This window comes from Mastigoproctus giganteus, chromosome 7 (assembly GCF_048544385.1).
Source record: "Mastigoproctus giganteus isolate SK-2022 chromosome 7, ASM4854438v1, whole genome shotgun sequence".
NCBI lineage: Eukaryota > Metazoa > Arthropoda > Arachnida > Uropygi > Thelyphonidae > Mastigoproctus > Mastigoproctus giganteus.
In genome coordinates, this window is record NC_143581.1 from 50,026,768 (window position 1) to 50,039,399 (window position 12,632).

The window sequence follows — 12,632 nt, forward strand, 5'->3', positions numbered from 1 at the left end:
GGGGAGCATATGAATGCAATAAAGTCCGCAAACTATGGGAAGTCTTCCGTGGCAGAACACTTCTGGGAGAAGCAACATCAAATCTCCCCGGAGGATGCTGTCATCACGGATCATGCACAGGGGTTCTGGGACCGTAAATGGCTTGAGAGTTTACATATTGGGGCAGCTAGCAATTCCATTAATAGAGACAAGGGTGTACGCTTACACCCTTGTCTCTATTAAGGGTGTACGCTTACATCCCCTCTTTGAAACCTGATGAATGGTTTCAGCTAGCGTGCTCTCGAGCCATTTCCGTTGCATAAATGGGAAATTCCAGCCATATTCCCGAGAACCATGTGACAAGTGCCGTGGATCTGCTATTTTAAGGATATGCCGCACAGCAGAAATATGCTGTTGAGAAAGAAGATCGCTATCTCCAAAAGCTACAGTTGTTATGGTATTTTATTTTATTAACTGTTTTTATCGCTTTTATCATCATATTTTATATTTTTTATATATATTTTTTGTATTTTATTGTAAATAAAGTGTTTTACTTGCAGAATTGGAATTTGTTTATTTCAATACCGGTTGATTTAAAGTCTAATTGTTCAATATGAATTGTCCCAGCCTTGTAGGCATATTTGGAGATTTGAAAATAGATTAACTGATTTGTGTGGTGGTGATGATAAAACAATGGTCTAACCATTGTTTTATCAGATCTTGTCCAGGTGTGTATAAACCCCTTAATATAAATGTTAACACATTAACTTTTATATTAATACCAACTGAGTAAGTAACCTTTCTATTTACTTATCATTATCTATCATATGGGACCATATCATCAATATTTAAAATTTTTGAGTTTTCAAAATTTATAAATATAATTTATATACAGTCTTTTCCGGTTATTTGGGACACATTGGGACTAGTGCATTTTGGCCCGATTAAGCGGCTGCCCCAATTATCCGAAGTTTCATCTAAAAAAAGTTAAAAATGCAATGGATCCCCGCTTTACAATTGGTTCACTGTACAGTCAAATCATGTTATGATGGAGTCACCATAGTAAAGTACCGTTCACTATACGATGTGTAGTAAGTGCCAGTCAATGTGATCACGTTTGTGAATTGAATTTTAATACTATTAAACAACGATTCTAATTAGCAAAAATAGGAAGAATATTATCCACAGGCTATAAAAGTAAAGATATATTAAGCACAAATTTATCCTTTATTACCTTACCAATTAAAAAATTAAATGATAACTGAAAATCAGAAGAATATATGTGATAATCGGAGTAATTAATACATACTGTAATATGTGCATACTAACTAGTTGACATTTCTGTTCACTGACATTTGTGGGTGAGGGTTAAAATTTAAAACAGTAAAAAGATAAGCAATGAATAACAAAGAACACAGAACACACAAATTGCAAGTAACACGATATGCGCAAGTGAGAAGGGAGTAACAAATTACGAAGCTTTAAAAATAGGAATGAAGAGAAGATTCCGAAAATTATTTTTTTATATGATTGAAGATTCCATAGAAGTGTAAACACATTTTACCATAATAACCCACAGAATTCCAGCTGTCGGTATTATCACAAATTCAATAAGACCGAGTTTACTGTCTGATTGCACTAACAGAAAAGCCCAATAAACAGGAGACTGCTAATTGTTTTTATTGTTTTATGGTTGTGACCTCCAGAAATCCGACCGAACCACGTGGTACAGTCGGAGACAGTCGTAGGGTGATCTCCAGTGCTGTGGTCTCCTGCCCCGATTAAACGGCATGTTGTCCCAATTAAGTGAAGTAAACCCTGGCTATTTTCTCGATTGGGTTCTGTTTTTTAAGATTTGCCCCAAATAAACAGCTGCCCCATTTAACCGGTGGCTCAACCGGAATCCACTGTATTTATTTTCTTTTTTATAAAAATGTGAATTCACATTTTTTATCATTGTGCCTATGTAATAATAGTGTGCATCTAATAATTACATGTATATAAAATATCTATATATAATAAAAAAATAAATACCATCTTTTTACTGTTTGCATTTTCAAAGTTTTAGTAAATTTAAATAAAAGGATTGTATAAAAAATTATTTTTTGAATAAGTGTTCTAATTGGTCTTTGAGGCTGTCACAGGCATTCTCTCAGGTATGCCAAGTTGTGCTTGCTACCCAAGAGTCTAAAATGCTGATGGAACTGATATTTAGGTCCATTTGACACTCAAGTCAAATGGATCTAATTTCAGTGAAGTATGGTTGGTCTTAGACAGCCAAATCATCTGCTTGCACCTTCACAATGGTGGGAATGATAGTAACTCTGGATATAACCCCAATGAGCTAGTTCTGAGATACCGTACCTAGTATACTGGAGGTGGCCACCCACGTGCAAACCAACAACAGGGGTCAAGGTGGGGCACAAAAATTTCCATCACCACCAAATACGGAGGATGTGGAAAGGTCAGAGAATGACCACCGCATATCCCGGAGCAATATGGCCTTAGTCGCTAATGCTCCTAAAAGCCAAATAACCAACCAACGATGTGCAGTAAGCGCCGGTCATTGTGATCACGTTTGTGAATTGAATTTTAATTCTATTAAACAGCGATTCTAATTAGCGAAAATAGGAGGAATATTATCCATAGGATATAAAAGTAAAGATATGTTAAGTACAAATTTACCCTTTATTACCTTACCAATTAAAAAATTAAATGATACCTGAAATTCGGAAGAATATACGTGATAATCGGAATAATTAATACGTACTGTAATATGTACATACTAACTAAACTAGTTGACATTTCTGTTCAATGTCATTTGTGGGTGGAGGTTAAAATTTAAAACAGTAAAAAGATAAGCAATCAATAACAAAGAACACAGCACACACAAATTGCAAGTAACACGATACGCGCAAGTGAGAACAGAGTAACAAATTACGAAGCTTTAAAAATAGGAACGAAGAGAAGAGCCTGAAAATTATTTTTTTTTATATGATTGAAGATTCCATAGAAGTGTAAACAAATTTCACCATAATAACCCACAGAATTCCAGCTGTCGGTATTATCGCAAATTCAAGAAGATCGAGTTTACTATCAGTTTATGATAGATTTCACTAACACAAGGGCCCAATAAACATGTGACTGCTAATTGTTTTTATTGTTTTATGGTTGTGACCTCCAGAAATTCGACCGAACTACGTGGTATGGTTGGGGACAATCGTAGGGTAATCTTCAGTGCTGCGGTCTTCTGCCCCGATTAAACGGCATTTTGTCCCAATTAAGCGAAGTAAATCCTGGCTATTTTCTCGATTGGGTTCTGTTTTTTAAGATTTGCCCCAAATAAACGGCTGCCCCGATTAACTGGTGGCCCAAATAACCGGAATCCACTGTATATGCAAATCTTGCTTGGCTCATTGACCTTTAGTTATTCAGTATTCCATACAGTGCAAGTGCAAGAATTTATCAAAACATAATATATACAGCAAAACATAATGTAAGTGTAAGATTAATTTATAACATTATACTTACCTTAAATTATACTTGCAGAGAGCTGCATAAATGCATTCTGCAGGATTGCAAATAGATAAGCAAAAAAGTTGCACAGAACCAAAGTGTTGGGTGGAAGAAGTTACCCTTCAAAAAACACCAGTCTAAACTTATTCACAATAAAATAAATCATGCATAGGCAAAGCATGGTCAAGTCATACAATCTCAAGGGGTTATATACATCAGCTGAAAAAGTTTATGACATATCTAAAAGCCTAATATCACACTATGCCCTCCCCCATCTTTTATCTTCTACACTTCAACGAATTATGAATGGTCAAAGTAATGGAATAAAGTTTGCTGAAAAATAAAGAACTAAAGTTTCTTTGAGAGTTATATACATATTTCATAGCCTGAAGCTAAATGCCCTAATCTTTTATGAATTAAACTTCTTACCACTTCTGGCATCTGTTGAATTAATTCATAATCTTGCACTTAGAGCATGTGATTACTGACCAGTGAGAAGACATTCCATGAAATATGCCATCCTGGTAATGATACACAGCTGAGAATAAATAACGGTATACTTGTCTGTATAGAAAAATTGCTACTTATTCAAGGTATTAAGAATTGAGCATTTTGCTTTGATGAGGTTTACAGTATGAGATGTATTATAACAACACATTTTGTGCAAACTTTGTTTGCCTTCTCTTGCATTGCTATATACTTAAACTGTGCTATTGTACTACCATACAGTGGTTGTACACATTCTATAGCCTCAGCTTAATTCTGTAAGCTTATAAGAATGGTTTTTACATTGTAATCTGTTTTGAATGTTTGAAAGGACTTTTATATAAATTGGTTCAATCCATTATAATGAGAATATTTTTCTCTGTGCGTGCCATGAGTTTTGTTTTAATTCTTAATGAAGTTTTTAAAATTTGATTTGGTGCTTGACCTTTGACCACCAGTATATTGTTATTATTATATAAACATCTAAAAATTGTTCTGAATGAAATTCAATACCATAGTGAACAGAATTTAGAAGATGTCAATTTAGAAATTGCAGTAGTTTATAAATTGAAAGATGAAGCTATAGCAGCTACAAGAAAGAACTAATGTATATATGGAAATAGGGTTGGTGAAGATAAACTGGTAAACTTTTATGATTTTCAATGCATTTGAGAAGATTTGAAAGTGTGAAAAAACTTTCATTTCTGTTTAGAGGAGTTCTTTGTTTGCTTATTTTTGTTATGAGATGCTGAATTCAGAAATCTAGTATTCCAAGTTGTCCATGAACAAATTACAATAAAAAAAAGTTAGATTTAAGCAGAGATATTAATATTTTTATTGCATGAATATGTATTATAAAGTCTCTTAGTAATCAGTTATGCTAACAATTTTTAGATTCAGTGATACTGATGTGGCATCCATGTGTACAAAAAATGCAGCTGTAGCTGCAGCTGCAGGTCGCAAAGATCTTGTCCAGGTGTGTATAAACCCCCATAATATAAATGTTACACATTAACTTTTATACTAATACCATTTAAGTAAGCAACCTTTGTATTCACTTATCATTATCTATCATATGGGACCATATCATCAATATTTAAAATTTTTGAACTTACAAAATTTGTAAATATAATTATTTTTAATTATATATTTATTTTCTTTTTTTATAAAAATGTGAATTCAAATTTTTCATCATTGTGTATATGTAATAATAGTGTGTATCTAATATTTATGTGTATATAAAATAATATCTATATATAATAAAAAATAAGTACCATCTTTTTACTGTTCATTTTCAAAGTTTTAGTAAATTTAAGTAAAGGGATTGTTTAAAAAATTATTTTTTAAATAAGTGTTTTAATTGGTCTTTGAGGCTGTCACAGGCATTCTCTCAGGTATGCCAAGTTGAGCTTGCTACCCGAGAGTCTAAAATGCTGATAGAACTGATATTTAGGTCTATTTGACACTCAAGTAAAGTGGACCTAATTTCAGTGAAGTATGGTTGGTCTGTGACAGCCAAATCATCTGCTTGCATCTTCACAGTGGTGGAACTGTTTGTAACTCTGGGTATAACCCCATGTGCAAGTCCTGAAATAGAGTATACTGGAGGTGGCTACCCAGGTGCGAACCAATGAAAGCAGGGTTCAGGGTGAGGCACGAAAAATTCCCCTGTGTGGTGTCGGTGCCACACCATGGAGGAATGCCGCCCCTCTGTGTTACCAGGCAATACCATGTGATAGATGACTCTCATTAACCAGTGCACTACTACCACTTTGCTTATTGGAGGCTCCATTTTTTAGGAGCATTAGCAACTAAGGCCATATTGCTCTGGGGATATGCGATGGTCATTCCCTGACCTTTTTCGCATTCTCCATATTTGGTGGTCACGGGCCCGAACCGCGGTCTAATCAAGAAGCATGTGCTACACACTGCTGCTCCTGCCCACCTGGCTACAGAGGCACCTATTGGAGGCTCAAAGTGGTGAAACCAATGTTTAGTCTTCAGAGCAAATCTCCAGCAACTCTCCCCATCTCCTACATAATGCATTGATGCCTTTTGAGGTTATGATGGACGTCATAGCAAGATCAAAATCTTAGTTAAATTTTGAGGGTGCAGTTCTAAAATGGTGTTTGCAGGCTGGCCACCAGATAGTCCACCAGACCGAACCTATTAGTAATTCTAGGAGGCTTCCAGATCAGCTAGTGTATAATCTTGCTGTTTCTATTCTGTGTGGCTGATTAGCCGGTGTGGTGGTGGATGCTGATATAGTCAGTAGGGGTTGGCCCTGGCCAGTGTAGGACAGAGCACCTACAGGTGCTCCAACATGGGGAATTCTTTCCCCCATGAGCTTTCACTCCTACCACCTGGGGTGGTTGTTCTCTCCTTCCCCTCCCTCTATCCTGGGTGGCAGCCTCCCCTTTGCCTGATGGGTCACCCCACTGTCAATTTTAACTCCCACCCCAGACCATGATGGGCATCCAGACGTGGGGTCCGCTCACTCTTCCCCCTCTCAACCAGAAGTCCCCTCACTATTCCCCCTCTCAACCAGGAGTCCCCTCACTATTCCCCCTTTCAACCAGGTGGGTGCCTTCACCACTGCCCTCCCCAACCTTCTACCACTTTGCATCTCCACTATTCCTTCCTAAATTTCATTTTTTTTCTTTTTTTTTTTTTTTTTACTGGGCTCTCCCTGCCTGTAGCTCTGACTACCTCAAGGTTTGCCCTGCCAGTGCTTCCCACTCCCTACTGCCCGACCCACCTCCTTGTGGTGCTGGACGGTAAACTAGAGGTTTCTATGTAGAAACATGGGGAATTCTTTCCCCCATGTTTGCTCATCAAGCCCTAGGCTAAGAGGCCTGATGAGCAACATAACCTACACTACACAAACACACACTAACTTGCATAAATCTAGCCTTAACAGCTTATGTATTCATCACACTGCTAGATGTGGAATTGGGTGAACCCCCCAGAATCACATTACAATTAACGCTATACATTATGCCTCTATTCTTCCAGATAGTGACTGTAGGGAGTCGGAGTAGTGAGTGTGTGTGTGTGTTGGGGGGGGGGCATTGTCAAGAAGTTGGGTATATTTTTGCCATGTGGATGCCATATCCAAAAGTTTTGTTACTTCGTACATGTCCTTGCCATCTCTTACTTCTGAATACACCATGGATTGAGAAAACTAATATAACAAACTTATCTTTTTTTTTTTTTTTTATGAAAACCCCAAACACGAGAGGTATTGTAACCTATAGTACTTAGTACCATGGTTGGGTTGGATGTTGAGAAGACGAAAGAAGATATTTGTTGACATTAGACTTAAACTTCTGTAGACTGTAATTTTCAGGAAATACGTACAAAGGAAGGTTGTTCCAGAAAACAGCAGTTGAATGAATAAACAAGGAAGATGAACAGTTGGTTCTGTGAGTTTGAAGTTGGACAATAAATTGATGTTGGCTGGTGGCGGCATGTATTTGGACTGTTTTGAAAGAGAGAGCAAGAATTGTAGAAGCGAATTCAGAGGAACAGTGCCCATGGAATATCTGTAAAAAAGGCATGCAGCAGAAACAGTGCATCTATGAGACAGTGAGTGGAGAGACTGTTAGAGATGAGTCATTAATTAACCTAACTGCCCTCTTCTGAATGGAATCTAGAAGCCTGAGATTGTTCCCACATCTGGAGGCACCACCCCAGATGTGGGAACAATATTCCATGGCAGGGCAGATTTGCAATTTATACAGAGTGAACAGCTGTTTGGAAGAAAAGTAACACTGAGAGCAAAAGAGAAAACCAAGTTTTTTAGATGCAGTGAAGCAATATTTGTAATGTGCTTGTGCCAAGAGAGATTAGAAGTCATGGTAATCCCTAAAACAGATATATCATCTTGCCTAGAAATCAGAGTGTCACCAAAGATAAGCTTAGGAGCAGAAGAATCCTTTTTGCGAGATATAAGAGAAGACTTTGTTTTAGAAGGATTGAAATCAACTAAGTTGTCTTTGCCCCACTGGAGAATTATCTGTAGGTCGGCATTTAAGGAATTGGTAGCAGATATTCGAGAAGTTGAAGCTGATTGAGCAGGGCAAGGTTTCTCAAAATGGAAAGTGGAATGCAATGTTCTATCATCGACAAAACTATGGATAGGATTTCCAGTTAATGGAAGAAGGTCTTTAATGTACAAGAGGAAAAGAGAGGGGGAAAGAACTGAACCTTGGGGGACACCAGCATTAGTGGAAAAGTTAGAAGACAGAGAGCCATCTACCAGTGAGCAATCAGAGAGAAAACTGGATAACCAATTACAAAAAACAGTTGGCAAACCATAAGATGGAAGCTTGTTTAGAAGACCTTTATACTAAACAAAATTGAAAGCCTTTGAGATGTCAAGAGTAACTGCTTGTGTTTCACCGAACATCTTCCATTGAATTTGTCCATAAATGAGTAATGTAAGCAAGAATATCACCATTGGATCGACACTGGCGGAATCCATACTGGCGATCGTTTATCAGACGGAAGGTTTCTAGGTAGTTTAAGAGTTTTCAGTTAATTGATTTCTCCATTACTTTAGAAAGAGTAGAAGTAATTTCAATGGGATGATAATTGGATGGGAGGGATTTGTCACCCTTTTTAGGAACTAGCTCGATATGAAGTGAAAAAAGGCGGCAAAGAACAGGAGTAAGTTCAAGAGCATAGGTTTTGAGAACAAGTGGAGAAATATCATCAGGACCTGGAGCTTTCTTAGCATCAAGATTCGTCAAAATCCTTCTAACATTCTTTTGAAGGAAGACCACAGGCAATGAATGGAGCATGTTGGGAATGGTGGGAGGTGTTTTACCAAGATCATTAATACGAGTTGGAAGGAAAATGGGATGGTAGCAGGTCAGCTTTATCCTTGGCTGAAGTGACAACAGAACCATCTTGTTTTGACAGAAGTGGCAGCAGAGATGGGCAAAAGTTACGGCCAATAGCTTTGGCAAGAGACCAGAATGATTGGCTACCATTAGGGCAAGAAGCAAGTTTTCTACTCTTAGCCTGTTCAAAATCTAGTTTGGACTGATTAATAACTGCTTTACAATTGTTTCGATCTTTGGTGTAGGCAGAAAATGAAACTGAAGAATTGGAATCAAGCCAATTATGATATGCAACATTCTTCTCTTGAACAGCCTTAGCACATTTATTGGAAAACTAAGGTTTAGATAAAGGATGAGATTTTAAAGTGGAGTGTTGGATAAAGGATTCCATTCCTACAAGAATAATTTCACTGACACGATCTGAGCAAATGTTGACTTCAGAAGTTTTGAAACAGTAATCCAACCAAGGAAAAGAAGGAATGAAATCTCGCAGGTCATCCCATTTTGCATTCTTGTAATGCCAAACAACATGAGGTTGGGAATAGCCATGAGATAAAGGCTCCATTGGAGAAGAGACAATCACCAAGTTGTGATCTAAGGTTCTTAAAGGACCACTCACTTCGACCGTGTACTTAGAAGGGTTGTTTGTGAGAAAAAGATCAAGCATGTTGGCAGTATGGTTAGGATTATCTGGTACTCTAGTAGGTAAATGAACAATCTGTGCAATTAATTGCAAAAGCCTCAGAATCCCGACCAGCTGGGTTGGTGTGACTAGAAAATGGAAGCACACTGGAATTGTGAACATTTAAATCACCAAGGAAAATTACCTCACTGTTAGGAAAGTTGAACTGGAGGAAGGAGGTTTAGACCTTTTCGCAGATAACCTTACTCTATTAGTTCGACAATTCATGGTGTATTCAATGGTAAGAAAAAGTGGGGGGGGGGGGCATTCTGTATGAAGTAATAAAATTTTTGGATATGGTGTACACATGGTAAGAACATACCCAGATCCTTGACATAATGTGGCCTCAACAATGCCCCTCACATACACACTACTCGGACTCCCTCCACTCACTATCTGGCAGAGTAGAAGTAACAAGATTACAGTTACCAATAGGTTCGTTCTGGTGTACTAATTAGCGGCTGGCCTGCGAACACCATTTTAGAGCTGTACCCTCGAAATGTAATGAAGATTGGATCTTGCCATGTTGTCCATCATAGCCTCAAAAGCCTTCAGTCATACTGCATGATGGAGAAATGGGGAAGGGTTGACTGGAACTTAGCTCTGGAGACTAAACATGGGTTCCACTACATCAAGCCTTCAATAAGCAAAGTGTTGGTATTGCCCCGATTGATGAGAGTCATCTACCACCTAGTATTGCCTAGTAATACAGAGGGGTGGCATTCCTCCGTGTGGTTTGGGCACCCCTGCTTACATTGGTTCACTCCTCGTGGTCACTTACTGTGTGCTTGTGCATGGGGGTTATACCCAGGATTACTAATAGCCCCACCATCATGAAGGTGGAAGCAGAGGATTTGGCTGTCACAGACCGTCCGGACTTTGCCGAAATTGGGTCCACTTGACTTGAGTATCACCTGAATATCAGTTCCATCAGCATTTTAGACTCCCAGGTAGCAAGTACAGCTTGTCTGTACTTGCTACCTGGGAGTCTAAAAACGCATTCTCTCTAAATCTGAGAAAATGTCTGTGACAACCTCAAGGACCATCTGCAAAAAGATCTAAACCTCAAAAGCACTTTCTCATTCATTTTACAAATACAGTCAATTCTGGTTATTTCTGACACATTGGGACTAGTGCATTTTGGCCCGATTAAGCGGCTGCCCCAATTATCCGAAGTTTCACGTAAATAGTTAAAAATACAATGGACCCTCACTTTACAATTGGTTCACTGTACAATCAAATCACGTTACAATGGAGTCACCATAGTAAATTATCGTTCACTATACAATGTGTAGTAAGCGCCGGTCATTGTGATCACGTTTGTGAATTGAATTTTAATTCTGTTAAACAGCGATTCTAATTTGCGAAATTAGGAGGAATATTATCCACAGGCTATAAAAGTAAAGATATATTAAGCACAAATTTATCCTTTATTACCTTACCAATTAAAAAATTAAATGATATGTGAAATTCGGAAGAATATACGCGATAATCGGAATAATTAATATGTACTGTAATATGTACATACTAACTAAACTAGTTGACATTTCTTTTCACTGACATTTGTGGGTGGGGGTTAAAATTTAAAACAGTAAGAAGATAAGCAATCAATAACAAAAAACACGGCACACACAAATTGCAAGTAATACAATACGCACAAGTGAGAACGGAGTAACAAATTACGAAGCTTTAAAAATAGGAATGAAGGGAAGATTCTGAAAATTATTTTTTTATATGATTGAAGATTCCATAGAAGTGTAAACACATTTTACCATAATAACTCACAGAATTCCAGTTGTAGGTATTATCGCAAATTCAGTAAGATCGACTTTACTATCAGTTTATGATAGATTTCACTAACACAAAAGCCCAATAAACAGGTGACTGCTAATTGTTTTATGGTTGTGACCTCCAGAAATCTGACCGAACCACGTGGTATGGTCGGAGACAATCGTAGGGTAATCTCCAGAAATCTGACCGAACCACGTGGTATGGTCGGAGACAATCGTAGGGTAATCTCCAGTGCTGCGTTCTCCTGCCCGGATTAAACGATATGTTGTCCCAATTAAGCAAAGTAAATCCTGGCTATTTTCTTGATTGGGTTATGTTTTTTAAGATTTGTCCCAAATAAACGGCTGCCCCGATTAACTGGTGGCCCAAATAACTGGAATCCACTGTATATGTGGTCTCATTTCTGATCTCGATGTCCATTTTCAATTATAGTCTCCCAAACTCCATGCACTTTTCTGACAGAATCCCAGTTTTTGGTTGATTCAATCACTGCTCATCTCAGTTGTCCAAATTATTCACTGTATGATTCCTTTCACTTCAAAGGTGGTACTTGTGCATATGTTCATTCTGATATTCCCTGTCTGAGACTTAGTAATTTGGAATCTCCTCTTTTTGATCTTCTCTGGCTTAAAATCTCTCTACCACATTCTGTCAAATTCATCTGTTGCTTTTATCATTCTCCGAACTCCACCAATCACTTGGAACTCTGATTTTCTCTCTTCGAAACTTGACCTTCTCCTGTCCAAATTTCCTAACAGCGAGGTAATTTTCCTTGGTGATTTTAATGTTCACCACTCCAGCTGGTTTCCATTTTCTAGTCACTCGGACCTAGCTGGTCAAGATGGTGAGGCTTTTGCAATTACTATTGACCTCGCACATATTGTTCATTTACCTACTAGAATACCAGACGATTCTAACTATGCAGCCAACACACTTGATCTTTTTCTCACAAATGACCGTTCTAAGTACATAGTCAAGGTGACTGGTCCTCTAGGCACCTCAGATCACAACTTGGTGATAGTCTCTTCTCCAGTAGAGCCTTTCTCCTGTAGCCATTCTCAACCTCGTGTTGTTTGGTATTGCAAAAATGCAAAATGGGATGATCTACAAAATTTCTTTTCTTCTTTTCCTTAGTCAGATTACTGTTTCAAATCTTCTGATGCCAACATTTGCTCAAATCGTGTCGGTGAATTTATTCTTATAGGGATGAACTCCTTTATTCCACACTCCACCTAAATTTGTCCTTTATCTGAACCTTGCTTTTCTAATAAATGTGCTAAGTCTGTTCAAGAGAAGAATATTTCCATATCGTAATTGGCTTGTATCCAAAT

At 37.8% G+C, this 12,632-nt stretch overlaps 1 protein-coding gene across 4 annotated transcripts in view; it reads left to right on the top strand.

The window, feature by feature from the left end:
• Positions 1–12,632, top strand: part of Wdr59 (WD repeat domain 59) — a 350,259-nt gene that overhangs the window by 195,925 nt on the left and 141,702 nt on the right. For all 4 annotated transcript variants that reach the window (XM_090376889.1, XM_090376890.1, XM_090376891.1 and 1 more), the window contains one exon: positions 4,876–4,957. In XM_090376889.1, the coding sequence (XP_090233015.1) occupies positions 4,876–4,957 (82 nt within the window). The remainder of the gene's footprint in view (positions 1–4,875; positions 4,958–12,632) is intronic.